The sequence below is a fragment of the Glandiceps talaboti genome, chromosome 8 (genome assembly GCF_964340395.1).
Source record: "Glandiceps talaboti chromosome 8, keGlaTala1.1, whole genome shotgun sequence".
In the NCBI taxonomy this organism is placed as follows: domain Eukaryota; kingdom Metazoa; phylum Hemichordata; class Enteropneusta; family Spengelidae; genus Glandiceps; species Glandiceps talaboti.
This window is the reverse complement of record NC_135556.1, coordinates 3,106,882-3,132,259: the sequence shown is the minus strand read 5'-3', so window position 1 is coordinate 3,132,259 and position 25,378 is coordinate 3,106,882. Positions and strand designations below refer to the sequence as shown.

The following is a 25,378-nucleotide window of genomic DNA, read 5'->3' as shown; positions in this document are numbered from 1 at the left end:
ATCTTAAAGTCCTGATGACAGTGATGTTTCTTCAGTTCTTGCATTGCTTTTCGTTCTTCCAAAGAGAGGTTCGGACGTGGTGACAATGCTGACGAGACGTTATTGACAATCTGGGATTCGCTTCCAAGACTTGTTTGACACTCTGTTAGTAGAAATTTTATTACTAAGTATGAACAGAGAGTCTGTGAATATATTTAATTCTCGTGTGTCTATCTAGATATTAGATACTTCGATCGTATAATACACTAATTGACAGAGCGCTTGCCATTTGTGGACCAAAGCTATGGAACTCAATTCTTGGAGAAGTAAAGCTGATCACTGATGTTGAACTTTCAAATGTTAACTTAAAACACATCTGTTTAAACAATATTATAAGCTGTGTTAATTTATTACTATGTGTATTTTACAAAGTTGTCATTTTAGCATTTTTTAAAATAATTATTGTATCCAGTTTGTTGTTTTTAACTACTATTTGTTTGATTGTTTTGCCACGCTTTTAAATCTATTGTATGTACAGCGCTTTCGAATATTAATAAATAGAAAAGGCGCTTTAGAAAATAAATAAACTTTATACTTAAAAATAAAACTATGTTTATCCTCAGACCACTATATAGTGGTATATATAAATAATACATACTTAAATAAAACTATATCTATCGATATATCACCACTGGCACTCGGACAGCTTATCCGTCGTCATGACTTCGCTGATGACAATGATACTATCTCTGTCGTTTCTTCTGTTGAAGAGGGTGTCAGCGATATTATGTGCTGTATGACACAAAATAACCTGAAGTTGAACGATTCTAATACGGAGGTCATTTTAATTTGTTCCAAATTGTACCATTCGCTATCGCCTCTGACTGACATCAACATCTGTTCAAGTGTTATTGAAATTAGTTCAACTGTGAGAAACATTGGTGTTATATTTCACGACAATTTAATATTTCAACAACATATAAATACCACCTGCCGTACCATTTACTTCTTCCTCTGTAAAAGTGGACGTATCAGAAAATGGGTCAGTACAAAACACGGGTACAGTCCAGACCTGGTCAGGTAAAGACCTTTTTATTCACATTCATATTCGGATCCAAAGATCCATCATCTGTTTTATATGAATATATATTTGCAATATATTATTTCACCTTCTCTTTTATAAATGCTAATTCAACAATGTAAGTACTCGAATATGTTCACATTCTGTTGAAAACATCTATGCTAAATACTCTGAACCGCTCAATCGATATCTGCTTGACAGCCATTAATTTCCAATTTTAGTTACTGCTCATACAGAGCATGCGCATGTAGATATGTCATAGAGTGTGTAGTAAGTAAAAATCAAAGCCTATGTGTTACATTGCATACAAAATAAGAGAATGTAAATGGTAGATGCACCAATGATGGAAATCCACAATTACAAAGCATAGAATGTACCCATCACCTGACCTGATTTGTTTACACCAAATTTCATTGACCTTTGATGCAACATATATGTTAGTCTCGGTTACCCAGACTCTTGCCATTGAGGGCTCCAACCCCACTTTTTGTTTTTCATGTGCAAAATTCTAAAAGTGCCTGTAGTTGGCAAAATGTTTTACCCTTAAACGTACCCAGTGCGTACAAGAACGTGTACTGACTTTCACAGTACGCCCGAAATCATTGCTTACATAGTCATTGCTTACATAGTCATTGCTTACATAGTCTAAAAATTGCCTTAATTAACTCTTTAAAAGTACAAAGCAACTCTCCCCAATGAGAGGTGGACGTATCTCCGTCTCGAGACCCCCTCCCCACCCTTCCGCCACCTTTTACCCTCAAGAACAAGATGCTATTAAACTTTCAAAAATTATTTCAACCATATTTAGTTGCTAGTTATATGATGTGCTGCCTTGTAAAGTTTGAAAATTATTGCCCGAAGACGTCTGACTCTGAATAGCATACACATTGGCTTAAAACACTGAACCTACGAGGGATGGCCCCCACTGGACTTCTTGGGAGACAAGTGTTTATATACTTAAAGAACTATCCAGTATAAATAAACATTATTATTATTATTATTATTATTATTATTATTATTATTATTATTATTATTATTATTATTATTATTATTATAAATAAAGATTATTATTTATAAATAAATAAATATATAAATAAAACATTCTAAAGCTAGTCAAACTATGACAAAACTGTATGTTTGATATTAATGAATTTACCCAAGATTTATTGGTGAATGGTGCATTACATTAATATTTGGTGAACGGTGGGTGGGTGGTCGGGTGGGTGGGTGGGTTGGTGGATGGATGGATGGATGGATGGATGGATGGATGGGTGGGTGAGTGAGCCTGGGTGAATGAATGAATGAATGAATGAATGAATGAATGAATGAATGAATGAATGAATGAATGAATGAATGGATGGATGGATGGATGGGTGAGTCAGCCTGGGTGAATGAATGAATGAATGAATGGATGGATGAATGAATGAATGATCAAACGAACGAATGAATGAATGAATGAATGAATGAATGAATGGATATATAGATGGATGGATGGATGGATGAACGAACGAACGAGTGGATAAATGAATGAGTGAATGATGAATGAATGAATGAATGAATGAATGAATGAAGTCAGATTTGATATGACACTATCCGATTACAACGTCGATATTGAAATTACCGTTGTGAATGACGTTGTATAGGAGTGAATGTCTTTAGACAGTCTGTGTCATAGTTCATAGTTCATAGTTCATAGTTTTATCAAATCTTTCAGATCAACAATACTTGTAATGGAATGATAAACTGTATAGGAGACGATGTATGTGGTATAAACTGGAACCATAGACTTTATTTATCCGAAGGTCTTGACGGTTCGGGCTGCTGCCTCACCCCAAGGCCAGGGCCAACATTCGGCTCTCTCACCCCAAGGCCAGAATCAGCATTCGACTCCCTTAAATTTTACAAATCACTAATGCAGGAAAACTTGGAATGTCTATTGTCTAAACATGACATATACGTGAATGACGCTTAGGTCCGTGAATTTGAATGAAAATGACGCCTTGAGGACAATTGTTTTCCAGACACGCTATCTTTTAAAATACTAAACATGTAGAGTAATGACATTCTTGCGTCTTATCTAAAATGTGATGTTCTCATCTCCAAACTCTCTTATTCTCAGGAAACATGATAGCAATACCTATTGAAACGAGATGGTGTAAATTTATAAAAGCACGTCTAAATTATTGTCTTGACGCCCATGTGAGCCATATGCTATATCCTTAACATGGTGCGAAAAGATTTAGTATGATCAAGAAGTACGCTAAAAGAATAGGAAACATTTATACATGGTAGTAGCTGTCGACGAGCTAAAGAACAATGAGGAAAGTATGGTTCGTTGAAAACTTTTATAGCATGTCGTTCCAAACGCGACTTTCCAAACGTGGTTCCCGAGCAAAGACAGAGCCGGCCGTATCTCCACCCCGCTACAATCAACCACAAGCGAAAATCAGCATTTTAGGTAGGCATGTCAAAGCTTGCCAGAAAACACAAGACATACGATATACGAGTATTTACATGATTTTGTAGATTTACATGGATTTTTGACGACAAAAAAATCTTATTGCTAAACTAAATTATCAATACAAGAAAATATATATACAGTATAATAATGAAGTCAACCAAGTTTTAAATTCTACACACTTTGGAATTGACTTTCGGGAGATGATACTCTCTTTCAATAACTACCGAAAACAAAATTACAAGCAGACATCTTTTCCAAAGAAACACGTAACTCGGTTAAAGATATTTAGGAAAGTCTATAACATTCCAAAGTAGATGTTCAAATTGTCAAGTTGACTCTCCGAAAGAGTTCGGTTAGTTCTTCGTTCCCATGGTTATACTTCTACAAACAAGCTTAAATCTCTTGACACCAGATTGTATTGTCAGATAGAGTTTATATTTGCGTTAATTACTTTGATTTCCTGGATGACGCGTTTGTCTTGAGTTGGTAATCATTACAGCTGAGTATCGCAGCATAATACATTCGCAAATGTTCTTTGAATTGTTCGTAGAGAGGGAATTTCGCAATACTTCTTTTTCTTCATCAGACGACTGGTAACTATTCACTTAGCTCTTTTTAACTTCCAGATTGGTCCATATACAAGTCATCTGACTCTGGAAAATAACTCTGCCGTTCCAGTTCCTAGGGCTTCATTATTATCAGTTCTCTAAGTTAGGTCGATATTTCTTCAGAGTCAGATATGGCATCGTTCCTTCGTCTGGTAGGAAGTAGAAAAGCATGAATCGTGAAGCAGGTCTTCTTTGGGGGAAAGTAGCTTTTTTTTTACGGGGAACTCGCTTGTCTTCAGGGAAATTCTTCGATCTGCTATATGTATATGGGGAAAACACTCGCTTGGTTGCCGAGGGGTATACTACCACCGATAGCCTTTAACACGGGTTTAGATTCTCCTCCATATCAAATCTTTTTGGGTCAGCAAGACTTGTAGCAGAATGATAAACTGCATACGAGATGATGTATGTGGTATGAACTGGAACCATAGACTTTATTTATCAAAGCCCTGGCGACTTTGGACTAAGGCCTCAGTCCAAGGCCAGGGCCAGGAGTTGACTCTGCCTCACCCCAAGGCCAGAACCAGCATTCGACTCCCTTAAATTTTACAAATCACTAATACAGGAAAACTTGGAATGTCTATAGTCTAAACATGACTATATGCTATATGTAAATTACGTGAATGACGCTTAGGTCCGTGAATTTGAAAGAAAAGGATGCATTGAGGACAATTGTTTTCCAGACACGCTATCTTTTAAAATACTAAACATGTAGAGTCATGACAGTTTGTTGTAATTAAAAGTGAGTAGTTTGTGTGTCTTCATTAATTGTACCATTTGAATGTAATACATGCGCATATGCTTTTTTACGACTGGAAAGTTTGTCTGTCTTCCTACAGACAGCAACCAGGATTAATGAAAAGACGATGGTAATAACAATGATCGTAATAATTAGACCTATAATTAAATACGTAGCTTGTTTGACACTCATGTTCATACCAAGTTTATCTCCAGTACACATGTTTTCAACCTCTTCCAATTCGTCATTTTCTGTGGGTGTTTCATTGTTGATTTCTTGGGGTTTGGTGATTTCCTCCACTAGAGGCAAGTATTGATTCCAAAAACTCATTTGTTCTTCCCGAAAGCCGGTCTTAATGACAGGACAAACGTCAAGTTCAAGATAGCTAGGTTCTTCTATACTGAACTTTGACCAGTGTACGGGTACGTCACGGCCTGTATTGGGGTTCCTGTTGGTACAATTTCAACATCAGGTATTGATTGCATTGTCACATTCTCGTTGTGTACAGTCGAGGTCATAAAAGAATACTTGGTTTATGCTACATCGCTGCTGTGCTATTTTCAAGCAAGAGTAGAGGATATCTATAAAAGCCATACTCATAAATGTTAAATGACTGAGAGAACATAAATGCAAGTATTCATTGAAGACAGTCCAATTGTTATCATACTATATTTGATGACGAGAGTTGGCGTCTTGCCATTCACGCCCTCTAGATTACCTAACCATTACGTCTACAATTTCAATAATACTAAAAGCGCCAATGGCGTTGTAGCACAACTGTTGACATTACACTTTAATTTTCTGTAATGATTATGTGGTCTTATAGCTAGACATATTTGCATACTTTTTTTGAAGATTTATTCCCATGCCTACCCATCCACGTGTGTTATATCTGCAATATACTCCATCATTTAATGTTGCCATGGACGTGGTCTTGTGAATTGCTAGGCATATCTACATACAATTTTGCAATGTTTATTCATTTTCCTTCTTGTCACAGGTGTTATTTTGGGCATTATACATCATACTTTACCTGGTGCTATCGGCATGGTCTTGTTGCTAAGGGCATTTACATATTTTAAAACGTTTATTCAATTGCCTACCCATCCCTGTTGTTATAATTGTAAAAAAAAAATACATATCATTTGACTGTTGCTGAGGACATGGTCATGGTTGCTAGGGCCAATAACGGAACTATGACACACTCACAATTTGCAGACAAACACTTTTAGAATTTCATCCCCAGTAGTTTGAGGTAAAGCTCAATATCAAAATCACTTGCATCATCTACAAGACAGACAGATAGACAGACAGACAGACAGACAGACAGACAGGCAGGTATTTTACCTTGAACCAACCTGTAATTCAGTGTTAATCTTAGTTAGAGAATGTTTCCGAACCTCAAGGAGAGATTAATTCCAGTGCCATTCACACACAATTGTTACATGATGTTAAGTACCCCATAAAATTGTTAATGGTTTAATGAAATCAATAAAACAATAATTTCTGTACCCTCCTATCTGCCTAAATATTACTGAGAGACATTTAATAAAAAAATTAAATAATTTTAGCCCTAATTTGCATATTGTTAATGGCAACATCATGTAATCAATATCTGTACATACCCAGAAACATCCCAGTCAAATTTTAGCCAAATTAGCTAAGTATTTTTGGAATTACAAATGTTTGACCAAAGCGACACATTTGTATCCCATATTTACATATCACCGATTGGATCATCATGTCATGAACAAACCAAATGTCATGGTAATCAGTCCAGCGGTTTTTGACTTTAAGTTGTTTATAAACAGACAGACAGACAGACAGACAGACAGACAGACAGACAGACAGACACTTTGCCATGCCTATATCACTACTGTACTTTATGGGTTCAGTTGTGCTAAAAACCACTAGGTTTATTTACCAACTTTTAGTTTCGATAACCCTAACCTTACATGCAATATCATTTTCTCTTTATCGTTTATCTTATTTTAAACAGTTTCAACTCGTAACCTGGCACGATGATGTATGTCATTGAAGCAAGAATATTATCTATGGAAATCCACTGATAATAATGATGATGATATACATTATCAAGATCAAAATGATACTTACCCAGTTTTCACGAAATTCGTGACGTATGTCATTATGTAGAGAGACAGTTTTCGTTCTTGGTTATTGAATGACATCATCATTTCATGCTGTGACGTCATGAAAGGATCACCCAATAGAAGTCTGAGATCGTCTCCTTGAGCAGGGCCAACCCATGGTGGTAATAAGGACTGTGAAAGTCTCTGTGTAAAGTGATACATGTACACATGCCCGCCTGCTGAACTGTGTATTTTTGCTGTCTTGGCGATGGGGGCATAAATCGAGAAGTCATTGGTCATGTCCAATAGTTGACTGGCCAATTCCAATACGTCACTCTGATGACCCGTAGTTGGATACTGTCTGAGTATTGCCATGTCGATAAGATCTTTATTTCCCTCAAAATACGACTCGGTCAGTGACGTCACCATAATATGGAAGCCATTAGCTGTGGCCGTGTCACGTGACAACACAATCTCAGTCATTTCACCGTTGGTGAATCCAAGCATCAAATCACGCTGCAAAAAGCCATGTGATGCTATTGACAATGAAGAATCTCCAATAACAATTTCTCCATCAATAACGGGTGGGTAAGGGAAACTTGTAGCATTTGCAGTTGTGGCCCAAATAATATCTTCCACATTAACGTTGCGTAGACAACTTAATAATTTACTCTCACTGTCCTCTACACAGTCGACTTGTGTAATAAAATGTTCGGCTGCTCGTAAAGCACTCTTATTAACATTCGCAGCCAATGGACTGAGTGAAGACCCACTCAGACAAATAACACGATGGAAAAGATCTCTAGAAAGGGGTGACGTCATCAGAAACTGTACGGCTACTGCACCAGCTTTAAAACCAGCAAGTGTCACCTGGTCTGGGTTACCCCCGAAGTTAATGACGTCACCTCTTATCCATTCTAATGCGAAAAGTATATCATGGAAAGCATAGTTGCCTGGTAACGTATCGTTCTCCGTGCTCAGGAAACCTAAAATACCAAGACGATAGTTTAATGTTACGACGACGACATCGCCATAGGCGGCAATGACGTCACCTGCATAATCTGACGAATCACCATTGGTAAACCTATCTCCATGGATAATGACCATAACTGGCAGCAAGTTATTATTGTCACGTGATGGTGTAAATATGTTGAGATAAAGACAGTCTTCACTGGTGATTGGTCTATCCGGTTGAGGACAGGCTGGCGCATACTGTGTTACATTTAGTTCCGTCCACGAGTCTGTAGTCTGTGGGGCACGGAATCGTCTGGAACCCGTTGGAGGTTTGGCATACGGGATGCCCAGGAATACATCAACATTTTTGCCACCCAGAGCATCGTGAGATTTGACGGTGAATCCGGTAACTTTACCATAAGTAGTTTCCACACTTGGTCTTGTTTCCATGGTAATGGGTGTGTCTGTTGGCTGAATAGGTGGCGCAATTGCAGCAGGACAAGAATTTTCAGGAGCACCGATGTCAACGAGGTATTCTTTCCAAAAGGAGTATGCAGCAGCTTTTGGATGAGACTTTACTGTGAGGTCATAGGTCAGTTCTAGATACTGTTGTTCTTCATTGGTAAACTGTGGCCATGTGACCATATCATCAGTACTTCCTCCATTGTTAGGGTCCCTGGGAAAATATTATAAGAATAGATTGTTTACCAGTCAATGTCAAGGAAAGTTTTTAGACTGTATACTAAAGTTCCTTATTCGTTGTTCCTGTTGTTGTTGTTGTTGTTGTTGTTGTTGTTGTTGTTGTTGTTAATGATGATGATGATGATGATGATGATGATGATGATGATGATGGTGATAGTGATAGTGATAGTGATAGTGATAGCGATGGTGGTGAGGGTGGTGGCAGTGGTGGTGCTAATGCTGGATGGGGTCTTGGTGATTGTGTAAGTGGTGATGGTAGTGGTAGTGGTGATGATTCTGATGGTGTGATGGTGATGGTGAGGGTGGTGGTAGTGGTAGTGGTGATGATTCTGATGGTGTGATGGTGATGGTGAGGGTGGTCTTGATGATGGTGTAAGTGGTGATGGTCTTGGTGGTGGTCTTGATGAACTTGTTAGTGATGATAGTGCTGGTGGTGGTGGTGGTGGTGATGGTGGTGGTGGTGGTGGTGGTGGTGATGGTGGTGGTGGTGGTGGTGGTGGTGGTGGTGGTGGTGGTGGTGGTCTTGGGGTGATTGTAGTCTTTGTTGTGATGGTGGTCTTATGTGATAGTGATGATGTTGTTTTCTACCAATACAATGAGACATTCAGAACATTTTTGTGATACATGGTTTAATTTCCGTTGGATAATTCAAATAATCACTCCTATATAAGAACGTATGGCAGTTACACCTGGTTAAGTCAAAACTTACTAGGACCGCTGTGTTTATACAACCATTAATGCTGAAGTATAGTACTTTCTGTGTACATCACAACACTCATTTATATAGTTCATATCAAGTTTAAAAGTATACTTTTTCAAGCACTTCAATTATAAGTCAGGTATGTTGCCTTTCTAATGTGGTCAATATGTAAACACTGTTTTCTCACAGGGAAATGGAATATGATTCCAGTTCCCTGTGGTTTTCTACTAACCGACATCAGAATGATTACAGTGAAAAACAGCATCACAAGCATGACTACATTTCCCTCTCAATGAGATCTATACAATGTTTTTATAACATCTATGTTTCTAACAATTCCCTATTTACTTACTTTGCATAATTACCACTGTTTACACTCTAGTCAATGACTATTTACTTACTTTGTACTGCTAACATTGTTTACACTCCAGTCAATGACTATTTACTTACTTTGCACTGCTAACACTGTTTACACTCTAGTCAATGACTATTTACTTACTTTGCACTGCTAACATTGTTTACACTCTAGTCAATGACTATTTACTTACTTTGCACTGCTAACATTGTTTACACTCTAGTCAATGACTATTTACTTACTTTGCACTGCTAACATTGTTTACACTCTAGTCAATGACTATTTACTTACTTTGCACTGCTAACATTGTTTACACTCTAGTCAATGACTATTTACTTACTTTGCACTGCTAACATTGTTTACACTCTAGTCAATGACTATTTACTTACTTTGCACTGCTAACATTGTTTACACTCTAGTCAATGACTATTTACTTACTTTGCACTGCTAACATTGTTTACACTCTAGTCAATGACTATTTACTTACTTTACACTGCTAACATTGTTTACACTCTAGTCAATGACTATTTACTTACTTTGCACTGCTAACATTGTTTACACTCTAGTCAATGACTATTTACTTACTTTACACTGCTAACATTGTTTACACTCTAGTCAATGACTATTTACTTACTTTGCACTGCTAACATTGTTTACACTCTAGTCAATGACTATTTACTTACTTTGCACTGCTAACATTGTAACAAATTGATAAACTTGTCAAACAATATCTTATTTTAGAAGCAATTGAAAACAGAAAAGATTTTGTTAAAACTAATATAGAATAGTTTAGCCGTTAGATTTTCTGACAGCTAACATTTGAAGCATATATTTTTATCTGTATTTTCGTTTTCTCAATATTCTTACCCCACTTTGGTTTATTTTGTTGTTTGTTCCTGTAGGTTTTTACTCGTCTTTTTAGTAGTGTGTGTATTTTCTTAGTGCTGCTCCTAACAATCTTAGTGATCCCCTGATACAAAACAACAACCGTTGCAACATGAGCGTGACAAGTATACTAACTTACCCAGTTTTAGCAAAATTGCTCCAGTAAGTCATCATTGCTCGACTTAGCACTACGTCTCTCGGTGGAAACGCTGGAATCACGCCAGTATGGTTGACCGCATTCCATAAATACATTAATTCATCTCCGTGTCCAGCTGTTTGCGTTAAACCCAGATAGATTGGAAACGGAACTTTAGCTGCAAAGTTGTAATAAAATAGGGACTTTCCATCTTTAAACGCTCTGCGTTTTGCAAAATTCACAGCAGGAGCATAGAACATCGTGTCTCCTAGTACATTAAAAATCTGCATCATTCTCACGATATCGTCATCTTCAATACCCCAGTTCGTGTACTGGTAAACAATGGCTTTTGCTATGTCGTTACGGTTCGAGGGATACGTTATAGACAACTTTTTAGCTATATCGTCAAAATGTTCTCTGGATATACCAGTAGTGATGGTATCCTGGAATATAGGAGAGAATACAAGTCCCTCCTGGGCCACAGTACCCATCATTATGTCATATTTATCCATATTTGAGTGCGTTATCATACTACTGATAGAACCTGGGAAGAAGTCCCTATCCAGAGTCAGTTCAAATTGATATCCAGTTATTGAAGGTTGAAACACCGCATTAAAAGTTTGCAGTAAAGTATCTACGGGAACTGCTCTTAGACACTCCAGTACTTTCTCGCTATTGGGCCGTGGAGAAGCATCGTCGGTGTTTTCTGAACAATTAAGATACGACGCGATTTTGAATGTTTTCTCGGTGGTTTTGCTCAGTTCGATGGGATAATCAAAGACTGCACTCTGTATTATCGCCCGTTGAAAAAGCCCATCGCTCGACGGGGAAAGTACGTGATATAGAACACTGGAGCCACCAGCAGATTCTCCTGCAATGGTAATCCGATCAGTATCTCCATTGAAGTGACCTATATTCTCCTTGACCCAGCGAAGAGCCAACTGTTGGTCAAACATGCCATAATTTCCCTTGGCGTGTTCGTCTCCTGTAGACATCATTGCTAATATTCCAAGACGATAGTTAATTGTTACAACAATGACATCACCGTATACTGTCATAGGGGTTCCATTATACAGCATACCTTGACCCGAAGTAAAGCCTCCGCCGTGAATCCAAACTATAACAGCAAATTTGTTGTCATCAGTTGCTGTCTCTGGAACGTAGATATTGAGCATCAGACAGTCTTCGCTTATATCTGTGTTCGGGAGAAAGCCATCTGGAAACCCCACCATACTTTGTGGACACGATGGACCAAACTCCGTAGCATCGTAAATACCTTCTCGGGAAGCATAGGGCGTAGGCTTACTAAATCGGCGTTCCCCAATCGGAGCTTCGGCATAACGTACCCCTTTGTAAATATCCACGGACACTCCTTCGAACGATACGGTAATACCCTGTAACGTACCACTTGTTGTATTTATAAGGGGGTCGGCAACCGTGTATGTAGTCACAGTAAAGCACACAGAGATGATATTCAACGACACAATAAAAGTCAGGCTGGAATACATGTCTGTTCGTTACGTTTGGTAACACACAGTTAATAAGTGTCCGTTTTGTAATCCGATCAGGTCAGGAAAGTCAACTTTCTTGTAAATCGGACATATTCAACGGTAAAACAACTTTCATATGCATGTAGTTACGCCATAAATCGACTAGCTAAGGCCCAAAGATGTCTGGATTGTAGGTATGTGACGTCACAGCGTGACCCCTCCTTCATATACTGCATTGTCGCCAGGGGTCACGTCATTATTGATCTTTCAGTGAAACGTAACGAAAGTTTATTGAGATTCAAATTTCGTTTGTGGGCAACTTGCCATAGTCAGCCTTCTTATGGTCTGACATTTGTTCCAGGGTAGATTTTATGATTGTTGAACGAGCATTGACCGAGACACTGTTAAATCCACCCGACCATGTTATGACAGTAAAACTGAGTGTTGGTTCGTCGCCAAAACTTTGAATTGATTTGTATTTAATGGAGACCTATTCTGCTCATTTTTATTTGTATGCTAAAAAAAAATTGAATTGTAAGTAAAAATATAATTTTAAAGTGCATTTTGCACACTTAGATACTGCAAACCTGACAGGACAGACACGACACTAATAAGGGGTGGACCATTTAATATCCTGGGGGGGGGGGGCTTGGAAGATTTCTGGGGGGAAAAATATGCCAACTGGAGTTGCTTGGGAAAAAAAATCCGGATATGAGTGGGTGATGGAAAAAAAGATGGACCACTGCTGCTAGAAAAAAATATCTTGACAGGGAAATTATGCACAAGTTCGAGTGTACTGTTTAACCTGCTCGTACCTCTCCAACCAGAACACTTGTCAGATCATGACAAACATTTTCAAACACATGTCAGGGACCAGTCAATTTTGTTAGCATGTTGTACATACACACACACATATATGTATATATATATATATATATATATATATATATATATATATATATATATATATATATATATATATATATATATATATATATATATATATATATATATATATATATATATATATATATATATATATATATATATATATAGTTTTGGTAGTACTGGAACTCTTTCACCCAAGAAAGAGTTCCAGTACTACCAAAACTATTACGCTCTGCCACTGCGGTATAGAGCACTGTCTTATAGCAGATTGATACTCACCGAGTTATATATATATATATATATATTATATATATATATATATATATATATATATATATATATATATATATATATATATATATATATATATATATATAATTGACTGGATGTAGATAAAACCACATAAAAGTGCTCAATACGGGTAGTAGAGCGAATTATATACAGGTTTTGAAAATTTGAACCAAATTATATGCTATAGACCCTACATAACTGTTTCGTGAGGTGCGTAGTCCTGATGAGTGAGGACTACGCACCTCACGAAACAGTTCTGTAGGGTCTATAGCATATAATTTGGTTCAAATTTTCAAAACCTGTATATGTATATATATATATATATATATATATATATATATATATATATATATATATATATATATATATATATATATATATAGTTTTGAAATTGTCTTTATGGTCTTTTAACGTTATAAAAGCTTCTTTCTTGGCGAGTATTTCAGTCCTATCGTCTAAATCGAGTTTTTGTGCTATACTTTTTGCTTCTGCGTTAATGCTGTTGTAGGCTCTATCGCTGGCGGGTTTGTAGTGTTTGGTTATATTATCTCTAAGGAGTTTGTTGTATTGATCTTTTTGAAGGAGGTACAGGTTTCTGGTTTTATCGGCTGGGATGATCATTTCGCGGGAGTTTTTGATTTTTCTAACATCGTTTCTAAGTGTGGTTTGGAACGGGTCATTGACTTTACGGAATTTGATGTCTTCTATGAGTTTTAACATATCATTCTCGAATGGTCGAAGTTCGTCGATTTGTGGCGGGCATCTTTTGCTATTGAAACCGAAATTTGTTTTTGTAGTGGTGCTATCGTTTTCGCCTGATTGTTTTTTGAGAAAAAAGAATGCCTTCCATCGCATTCTCCGGATGACGCTTTCAGTTTTTTTCGATGAATTTTTTTGTGTAAGTGTTCGAAGGTGGGAGGGGAATGTTTTTTAGAGAGTAGTTCAGGTTTACCTTTCGTGGCTGTTCCATTCTGGGTCTGGTAGCTGGTTGAGTAGAGTGCTCGACTTGGAGGAGGAGCGTATGTAACTCGGTGAGTATCAATCTGCTAAGACAGTGCTCTATACCGCAGTGGCAGAGCGTAATAGTTTTGTTTTATTACGCTCTGCCACTGCGGTATAGAGCACTGTCTTAGCAGATTGATACTCACCGAGTTATATATATATATATATATATATATATATATATATATATATATATATATATATATATATATATATATATATATATATATATATATATATATATTTGTTCTTGTCTCTGTTTCTTTCATAAATTGTTTAAATATTACCTCATATACGGGTTCAAACATAACTATACATAAAATTATACATATATATACATGTTTTACATAGCTACTACACTAGTTACAGAACATGCCATGTAAATGTTTGGCTGTTTCACAATCAGTGCTTCACTTATCTTACACGTTGGGGCAAAAGTGAACTTGAAGGTTTTGTAATGGTAATCTTCATACTATTGGATAGTTTATAAAAGAACTTAATCTAAATTGTTCTAGTCTCTTCAATATGAATTTGTCAAAAGGGATGATATACTTCCTATTTCAGACACTACATTGTATCGACACCACAACTCAAATTCAAGTTTATATTGTACACTAGGTATGACCTCCTAAAGTGCTCTAACACATCAGTGACTTTACTGTACATGCAATATCAATGCCCCTATACCAATGTTACAGGCCCACTTCTAACATGGACAACATATCTAAAAAGTCCTATTCACTTTAGCTTTCGAAGCTTGGCAATATTACCTCAGAGGCTATGAATAACCTAATAATTGCCTAAATAGAAACAAAAAACTGCAGATCTGCCAGAGGGAAACCCCCTGGACTCCATCACCCCAGAGGCCACTCATTCGTTAAACCAACAATAAGATTCACCAAAATTGGTAAAAAACTTCAAAAGATTCTAGGGGGAGACCCCCTAGGACCCCCATAAGAGGTAGACATGTTCCAGTCTCAAATCAAAGTTCTTTTCTCCACCTCTTACTGTCAAGATGCTATGAACATTTATTTCAAAAATGTGTCAACCATGTGTAGTTGCTTTTTACATGTTAGAGCTGTCTTGTAAAGCTTGCAAATTATTGTCTGAAAGTGTCTGTGAATAGCCTAAACATTGCCTTTAGAAGTAAAAATATCCTAGGGAGACCCCCTAGAACCCCCCCCCACCTCCCCATTAACACACACTCACACAAGAGGTAGACATATTCCAGTCTCAAAGCTCTTCTCTCTACAGCTTACTGTCAGATGCTATGAAACTGTATTCACGGGGGTCAGTGACTTTTTGTCGGCCCAATGGAAAAAAACACTGACCAACCCCACCCCCAACCACAGGCTGGAGAAACTGACCGGTCTATCTGAATGTTTGAGCTCACCAATCAAGTTTCCGATTTGCATTTTAGTGTGTCATCATACCATGGCATAAAAAATGTCAATGATGTTTATTTAATTGAAAATCAAACATGTATGAAATATGTAGTTTTCTAAATATAATCTGTGTGTGATAGAACAGCATCTTTTTACTCTCTGTATTACCCTGTGCGAAAACCAAACAGAAAATTGTGGCAACAAAAGTAGGTGTTCAACATAGGCGTAAAACAATCTGGATATCTCAAAGAAGGAAAGAATAAAAAGTTGCCAGCATAGGCGAAGGAGAAAAAAATAATTCACAGGCAAGCAGGTGGGGAAAAAAATAATGACTCTCCACCAATCTGCCAAGCCCCCCCCCCCCAGGATATCGAATGGTCTACCCCTAAGATGGAATGGATAGGAATCATGTCACTCTTTAAAGAAAGGTGTAGCGAATACATGACATGACATGACATGACATGACATGACATGATACGACATGACATGACATGATACGACATAATATGACATGACATGACATATGATACGACATGATATGACATGACATGACATGATACGACATGACATGTACATGACATGACATGACACTTTATAGAACACTGACATTAAAATGTAAATCACTACAGATTGTTTCCAAATATAAGGGGGAATTCAGGGAGTGGCACAGATTAGACGGGTGGATTCACCTCAATTTAGTGGTCAAAGAAGAGGAGTCATCACTTTTAAGAAGCGGGTGAAGGGGTTTGCCTTATTTTCGACATTCAGTTGCTTCTAATCTCTCCGAATCCAATTAAGCCACAGGAGCAGCCAAAAATTTCCAAAATTGACAATCGTTCGTCCTGTTAACACGACATTATTTGGTCAGCAAATCCTTATATACAATAGGGTGAAAATTGGACAAGGTCAGATTTTATGTAAGGCCGGAGATTAAAATTGCTAAATAATTGAGGTGTTGAATACCATGTTCAAATATTCTTCGTCTTTAACATAGGTTAAAAGGTGATTCTATATATCCGTCTTTAACATAGGTTACAAGGTGATTCTATATATCCGTCTTTAACATAGGTTAAAAGGTGATTCTATATATCTGTCTTTAACATAGGTTAAAAGGTGATTCTATATATCTGTCTTTAACATAGGTTAAAAGGTGATTCTATATATCCGTCTTTAACATAGGTTAAAAGGTGATTCTATATATCTGTCTTTAACATAGGTTAAAAGGTGATTCTATATATCCGTCTTTAACATAGGTTAAAAGGTGATTCTATATATCCGTCTTTAACATAGGTTAAAAGGTGATTCTATATATCCGTCTTTAACATAGGTTAAAAGGTGATTCTATATATCCGTCTTTAACATAGGTTACAAGGTGATTCTATATGTCCGTCATTAACTTAGGTTAAAAGGTGATTCTATATGTCTGTCTTTAACATAGGTTAAAAGGTGATTCTATATATCTGTCTTTAACATAGGTTAAAAGGTGATTCTATATATCTGTCTTTAACATAGGTTAAAAGGTGATTCTATATATCTGTCTTTAACATAGGTTAAAAGGTGATTCTATATATCTGTCTTTAACATAGGTTAAAAGGTGATTCTATATATCTGTCTTTAACATAGGTTAAAAGGTGATTCTATATATCTGTCTTTAACATAGGTTAAAAGGTGATTCTATATATCTGTCTTTAACATAGGTTACAAGGTGATTCTATATATCCGTCTTTAACATAGGTTAAAAGGTGATTCTATATATCCGTCTTTAACATAGGTTACAAGGTGATTCTATATGTCCGTCATTAACTTAGGTTAAAAGGTGATTCTATATATCTGTCTTTAACATAGGTTAAAAGGTGATTCTATATATCTGTCTTTAACATAGGTTAAAAGGTGATTCTATATATCTGTCTTTAACATAGGTTAAAAGGTGATTCTATATATCTGTCTTTAACATAGGTTACAAGGTGATTCTATATATCCGTCTTTAACATAGGTTAAAAGGTGATTCTATATATCCGTCTTTAACATAGGTTACAAGGTGATTCTATATGTCCGTCATTAACTTAGGTTAAAAGGTGATTCTATATATCTGTCTTTAACATAGGTTAAAAGGTGATTCTATATATCTGTCTTTAACATAGGTTAAAAGGTGATTCTATATATCTGTCTTTAACATAGGTTAAAAGGTGATTCTATATATCTGTCTTTAACATAGGTTAAAAGGTGATTCTATATATCTGTCTTTAACATAGGTTAAAAGGTGATTCTATATATCTGTCTTTAACATAGGTTAAAAGGTGATTCTATATATCTGTCTTTAACATAGGTTAAAAGGTGATTCTATATATCTGTCTTTAACATAGGTTACAAGGTGATTCTATATATCCGTCTTTAACATAGGTTAAAAGGTGATTCTATATATCCGTCTTTAACATAGGTTAAAAGGTGATTCTATATATCCGTCTTTAACATAGGTTAAAAGGTGATTCTATATATCCGTCTTTAACATAGGTTAAAAGGTGATTCTATATATCCGTCTTTAACATAGGTTAAAAGGTGATTCTATATATCCGTCTTTAACATAGGTTAAAAGGTGATTCTATATATCCGTCTTTAACATAGGCTGAAAGGTGATTCTATGTATCCGTCTTTAACATAGGTTAAAGGGTGATTCTATATATCCGTCTTTAACATAGGTTAAAAGGTGATTCTATATGTCCGTCTTTAACATAGGTTAAAAGGTGATTCTATATATCCGTCTTTAACATAGGTTAAAAGGTGATTCTATATATCCGTCTAACATAGGTTAAAGGGTGATTCTATATATCCGTCTTTAACACAGGTTAAAAGGTGATTCTATATATCCGTCTTTAACATAGGTTAAAAGGTGATTCTATATATCCGTCTTTAACATAGGTTAAAAGGTGATTCTATATATCCGTCTTTAACATAGGTTAAAGGGTGATTCTATATATCCGTCTTTAACATAGGTTAAAAGGTGATTCTATATATCCGTCTTTAACATAGGTTAAAAAGGTGATTCTATATGTCCGTCTTTAACATAGGTTAAAAGGTGATTCTATATGTCCGTCTTTAACATAGGTTAAAAGGTGATTCTATATATCCGTCTTTAACATAGGTTAAAAAGGTGATTCTATATGTCCGTCTTTAACATAGGTTAAAAGGTGATTCTATATGTCCGTCTTTAACATAGGTTAAAAGGTGATTCTATATATCCGTCTTTAACATAGGTTAAAGGGTGATTCTATATGTCCGTCTTTAACATAGGTTAAAGGGTGATTCTATATATCCGTCTAACATAGGTTAAAAGGTGATTCTATATATCCGTCTTTAACATAGGCTGAAATGTGATTCTATATATCCGTCTTTAAGGAAGCATTCGTTTTTTACGGGGGGGGGGGGGTCGGTGGAATTCGGGGGGGGGGGGGGGTTGACTTTTACAAAGCAGTTTTTAGGGGGATCAAATTTTATATCCAATGGTTTGGGGGGGGGGTCAATTTTTACAACAGATTTGTATGGAATCATAGCAAAAAACAACAGAGTTGACAAAAAAATGTACAAAACAGAATACAAACATGTCTTTATTCTGTCTGATCAGGTGATAATAAGTAAAAAAAAGAAAACACAGAATCACAAAAATAAAACTTTCAGGCTGTGGCAATATAATGACATACCTCACTTTTAAAACTCTTTAAAAACTCTTTAAAAACAACAGAACTCATTCAAATTAATTTTTGAGTCTGAGAGTAAACCATGAGAGGGATAAAGAGGAGGAGGAGAGCGATGAAGAGGATGAGATGGACGAAGACAGTGAATCAGAAGATGGACATGTAGTGATACATGAATTGGGTGAATCAGAGGAAAGTGACTCTGAAAGTGACTCTGAAAGTGATAGCAGTGACATTGAAAATGAACTCTTTCACACAACAAGATCAGGCAGACAGTGTACTACTTGGAAGTCACGGAACTACATGGACTAGGTTTCATGGTCCATTATGTGATATTTCGAACAAACACTCATATAAGTCAAGTGTTTCATAAATCTATTATAAATCAAGTGCTAATAGAGTAATATTTGTCCGTAACAAAGAAATGAATGACAATAATTGAATATAAAAATATGGACAATATGCAATACGTTAATCACGTCTGTGATTGACCTAATTTGATATTTTTAACTGTTACATTGAAATTTCTCATTCTGTACTCTCAAAGACACAAATAATGTTTTAAATACATGTGTAATGTTTGTGAATCAAACATCCTGACGATATATATTTACTAGGAAATACATACAAATATTAATTTATGCTCTGAATTTATCGTACTTGTTCGTACACCTTGAGAGGGCGCCATCAGGCATCGGGCAACTATTTTCTTTGGAGCAGGTGGGTGAGGGCGGAGAGACACGACGTATCTTTGCAATTTAATATCATAAAATCCTCGCAAATTTGGTAAACTTGTGATCTTTTCCCTAGGCGCATGAATACATTGATAGTACATAATACATTATAAATACACGTTTTATACCATACAATACTTCAAACCACTGAAAGAAGTTTTAAAATGGGACTGCAAAACCAACCCGATTATCAAAATGGGCCAACAACGCTTTTACTTCTTGAGAAAACTGAAGTCGTTTAAGATTGACAGTCAGATTTTATCGCTTTTTTTATAAAACTTTCATTGAGAGCATTTTAACATTTTCTTTTATCGGTTGGATGCAAAACCTATCCGTCAAAAATAAAAATTCATTGGATAGAATTGTTTCAATTAACTCCAAAATAATTGGCATACCACAGAGAAACCTGTCACATTGTTACTGCCGACAGGTGTTTAGGAAAACTCGTTCAATTCTACCACGTAAAGGTTTGTTTTACTTCCTTCTGGACGGCGTTTCAGGGCTCCAGCTTTCAGGTCAAACCGACGCAAACATTTCTTTATTCTTTATTACGCAATTCGTCTTTTAAATGATTTGTAAGTTTTAAGTCAGTGTTTGTGGTGTGTGATGTTTTATAGATTCTACATTCTTTTTACTTACTACTTTATACAGCTATGTCAGTTTCCACAGCGCCAATGTTAATTGCCAACTTTTGGGATAAATAAAGTTAATTGAATTGAACTGAATTGAATTGATTATTATACATACGTTAATTCTCAGCAATGATGTCATGATGCTATACAAAGTGGTGTCCTAAGAAAGCATGAGAGAGAGACGAAGAAGAAGAAGAAGAAGAAGAAGAAGAAGAAGAAGAAGAAGAAGAAGAAGAAGAAGAAGAAGAAGAAGAAGAAGAAGAAGAAGAAGAAGAAGAAGAAGAAGAAGAAGAAGAAGAAGAAGAAGAAGAAGAAGAAGAAGAAGAAGAAGAAGAAGATTTTTGATTTTGATTTTTAAATAAAACGTTTATTGCTGATCCCTACTGCTAAAATTACATTACAATGGAAATAGGGTGTCATACGAATAAACGGAAAGGTTTCACGATCTATCAAATTTTATATGGAGTTAATACATTTAATATTTTGCATTCAAACGTCGATTTATCTTCAGTCGATTAACTTCATTCAATATTTTGTTTTCCACCAGTTTTATCTTCATTCAATATTTTGTTTTCAATTTCTGTTCTATCTTCAGTTGAACATACGTTGTAATTGATGTTGAGATTTCTGAAAGAAAGCAGAATTCGTTAGGTGCATGTATGTATGTATGTATGTATGTATGTATGTATGTATGTATGTATGTATGTACATCTTAAAACTATGTCACAAAGCACTGATCTGTGGATGCCAGTATGATTTGACTTCATCTGTCATGTCACACCTACATCCACAGACCCCATAAGGAGTACGGTGCCCAGAGTGAATTGTGACAGGGACGGGAGCTTAGATTAAGATTTTCAGTTCTCCGTCGCATGATACACTACAAAGAGTTTCATTATGTTCCCACATCAGTTTAAAGTAATCGGTATGGTTTGCTGATGTGTTAAGTTGGTATTCTGTCTTAATCTTTCTTTGTACACGGGAACGAAAAATGTCAATAGGATTAGTTGGAGTTTTGTTCTTTAATTTATTCCAGCGACTTAAATGAATAGATAATTTGACAGTGCAGGTGAGAAAAAGATATATTCTATATACTTGTTTATTAACAAAATGTGGAGAGTTTTTTGAGTATCTAGGGATCAGTATGTACCACCATAATGGAAGCGTGTTTTCTCTTTCTAGAAGTTTCATTACCACATTATTGTAGAGTTGCAGGACAGGTTGGATATGCTTGCATTCTAAAAAGACATGTAACAGTGTGTCTTTTTCATCGCAAAAGGGACAGTTTGAATGGTTCTGAAGTTTGCAATGTAGTAAGAAGGAGCCTGTTGGATATGCTCCATGGAAGAGGCGCCACATGAAATCGCCTTCACGTTTTGATATCGGTCTTCTGTAGCAAGCTTTGAAGTTAGGCTTAAGACTATTTGGTATGCTGAGTATATCTCGCCATACTGTATCTAGGGCTTGAGGGTTTCTGCGATGGTGCATGCAAACAGTGAGGAATTTGTAAATTGAGCCTTTCTCTATTTTGTAGAGAGGGAGGTTAAGGTCATCAGATTCATAAAGGTCAAAACTATAGTATGTAGGCATTGGATCTACAGAAGGCTGTGTTACATCAATATGTTGATTAATTTTGTCTTTCCATTCTTGGGGTATAGCTTTGTGGATAATTTCAATTGTAAGGTCGAGAATTCTTTTTGAATGTATATTGATGTTTCTGTGTAGTCTCTCGTTGGTATACCATTGTTTTGTTTCATTATCAATCAAATCTTTGATGTGTGTAATACCTCCTTCTACCAAGTGGTGTAAGTAGAAGGGTTCACGGCGTATTGGGTGTAAGATCAACGGATTATGAAACAGGGGTTCATCTAAAATGTCATTAATCGTTTCTGGATTTCCTTTTCTCTTAAAGTTGAATTGTTCCCAACAAGAGAGAATGCCTTGATAAAAGGGGGGAATGTGTTGAAGTGGATATTTAAATTTGGTGACAAGTAGCTGTTTACAGTAATTTAAGTTGCCTACTTTACTGAAATAGAAGTCAGTGAAATCGAAATTAGGGTGTTTACTATTAGTGTATAAATACCTCTGTAAATACTGTAATCTGAATGCCTGTATTCTAGAGGGAATGTGGGTTAATCCCAGTCCTCCCCTTTCAATAGGAAGATGTAGAACATCTGCTGTCACCCAGTGGTGACCTTGCCATGTAAAATCTAGGAAGGTTTTTTGGAGATATTCAACGAGTTCTTTGGGGGGACACAGACACCTGAATTTATGATTGAGTTTTGAAGCTATTAATTGGTTTATGACATGTATACGTCCATGATAAGACATGATTTCGGCAAATCTGGCCCACCATTCCAGTTTTGTTTGGACGCTGTGACCGAGTTCACTCCAGTTTTTATTTACGTAATCATCGGAATTTCCAAGGTAGATTCCCAGTAATTTTAACCCCTCATTATTCCATTTTAGCCCCATGGGGGCGTCTTTACGACATTGCCAGTTGCCGCACCACAATCCTTCAGATTTACCAACATTCACTTTAGCATTAGTAGCTTTTTCATAGATATCAATCCATTTGTTAAGTTTTGTAAAGTCGTCCTCTTGTGTTACAAGAAATTCGACATCGTCGGCGTAGGCCGATAAAAGGACATTACGTTGTGTGTGGGGTAGACTGAGACCTTTCATTTCACTTTTTGTGCGTATTTTGTGCAAAAAGGGTTCTAATGCGAGGATGTATAATTGACCAGATAGGGAGCATCCTTGACGGATACCCCTTTTGAATTCGATTGGTGCTGTTAACATGTTGTTTACACGGACAAGACATTGTGCATTAGAGTAGATGAGTTGGATACAACGGGTAAAGTGTTCACCAAATCCGAAGGATTTCAATGTGTTCATTAAATATTTGTGGTTTACTCGATCAAATGCTTTTTCTTGGTCGATTGCGACAATTCCAAGAGTTAATTGCGTTTGATTCGCGTAGCATATACTGTCTCTAAGAACATTTATGTTGTCTTCTATACTACGAGTTGGTATGCTACACGTTTGATCGATATTGATAATACTCCCAAGTACATTGCGTAGTCGAAAAGATAGACATTTTGTGAATATCTTGTAATCACTGCATAATAAACTTATTGGACGCCAGTTTTTCAGTAATGTGTTATCACCTTTCTTTGGGATCAAACTTATTACTGCGCGACGGCAGGATTGTGGAAGTTCGCCATCTTTTATAGAAGTGGAAAAGACATCAAGAAAGTCATGTTTAAAAGTTGACCAGAATGTTTTGTAGAATTCATTAGGAATGCCATCAATGCCAGGAGAGCGGTTATTTGAAAGGTGTTTGACTGCGGTTGTTAGTTCATCAAGTGTAATATCTGAGTCGCAGTAGTCTGAATCATCTTTACTTAGTTGAGGAAGGTTTTCTAGTAGTTTTTCTTGGTCTGTAGTGGAGGTGGGATCAGGTAGAAAGAGTTCTTGATAGAAGGAATGTGTGATTTTGCACATTTCATTTTGTTCATTAGTAATAGTCTGGTCGCTTCTGCGGAGCTGGGTTATGGTTTTACGACTGTTTTTACGTTTTTCAAGCCTCGAGAAAAAATCACCAGACATATCATTTTCATGCAAAAGTTGTTGATGTGTTCGCACGGCTGCGCCTTTACTTTCAGATTGAATGTATGTTTTCAAAAGTTCTTTTTTGTCATTGTATATATTAACCAAATCGGGGTTTGTATTCATATTGTGTTCCATTTCTTTTAGTTCATGTTCAAGTTTATGTTTTGAATCTTTAAAGAGTTGACGTTTGTGAGTTGCGTATTGCTGTGTCAGCAGTTTTATTTTGTGTTTGCCAATGTCCCACCAGTGTTGTATTTTCGTAAATTCTGTTTTTGTATTCTGCCACTGTGTCCAAAAGTCACGGATGAGGTCGCAGTAGTAAGCGTCGTCAAGTAGGTCGGTATTCATATACCAGACGGGAGAAGTGTTTTGAACTTTTGTGAGAGAGATTTTGATTTTCACAATGGAGTGGTCTGAGAAGGCTTGTGCTCCAGTGAAAATGTCAGCGGTGTGTATGCGGGTAGAGAGATGTTTTGATATGTAAATTCTATCAATTCTTGCAGCTGTTGTGTTATCGCTTTTATGCCAAGTGTACTGTCTTGTGTTGCCGTGGTGATATCGCCACGCATCCACTAATTTAAATATGTGTGTTAATTTATCAAGGCAAAGAGAAGTGCGAGTATCCGGCTCTTTCTTACTCGAGCGGTCTATTCCAGGGTTTACGGTGCAGTTAAAGTCACCTCCAAGGATGATGGGGTCGTTATTTAACTCATTTAAAAGTTGTTTTAATTTTTGAAGGACATATAACCTTTCATTTCCGTCATTTGGTGCATATAGGTTAATAATGTGAAAAGAATTATCATTGACTTTGACATGAGCATGTAGAAGTCTTCCATTGACGATATTTTTTGTTGACAGAATATTTATATTTCTTTTGGGAGAGAAAAGAATTGCAACGCCAGCAGTATTAGTATTTGCGTGAGAAAAAACACACTGTCCTCTCCATGCAATACGCCAAGACG

The 25,378-nt window shown here is 36.4% G+C and overlaps 1 protein-coding gene across 1 annotated transcript; it reads right to left on the bottom strand.

Annotated features, from left to right (window-relative positions):
* Positions 1–2,832: 2,832 nt before the first annotated feature.
* On the bottom strand, positions 2,833–12,354 carry LOC144438580 (uncharacterized). Its single transcript, XM_078127665.1, has 3 exons — positions 10,694–12,354; positions 6,984–8,588; positions 2,833–5,316 (listed from the first exon to the last, which is right to left on the bottom strand). Exons 1-3 carry the CDS (start codon positions 12,196–12,198, stop codon positions 4,866–4,868), a joined length of 3,561 nt encoding a protein of 1,186 aa, XP_077983791.1. The 5' UTR covers positions 12,199–12,354; the 3' UTR covers positions 2,833–4,865.
* Between the last annotated feature and the right edge of the window lie 13,024 nt (positions 12,355–25,378).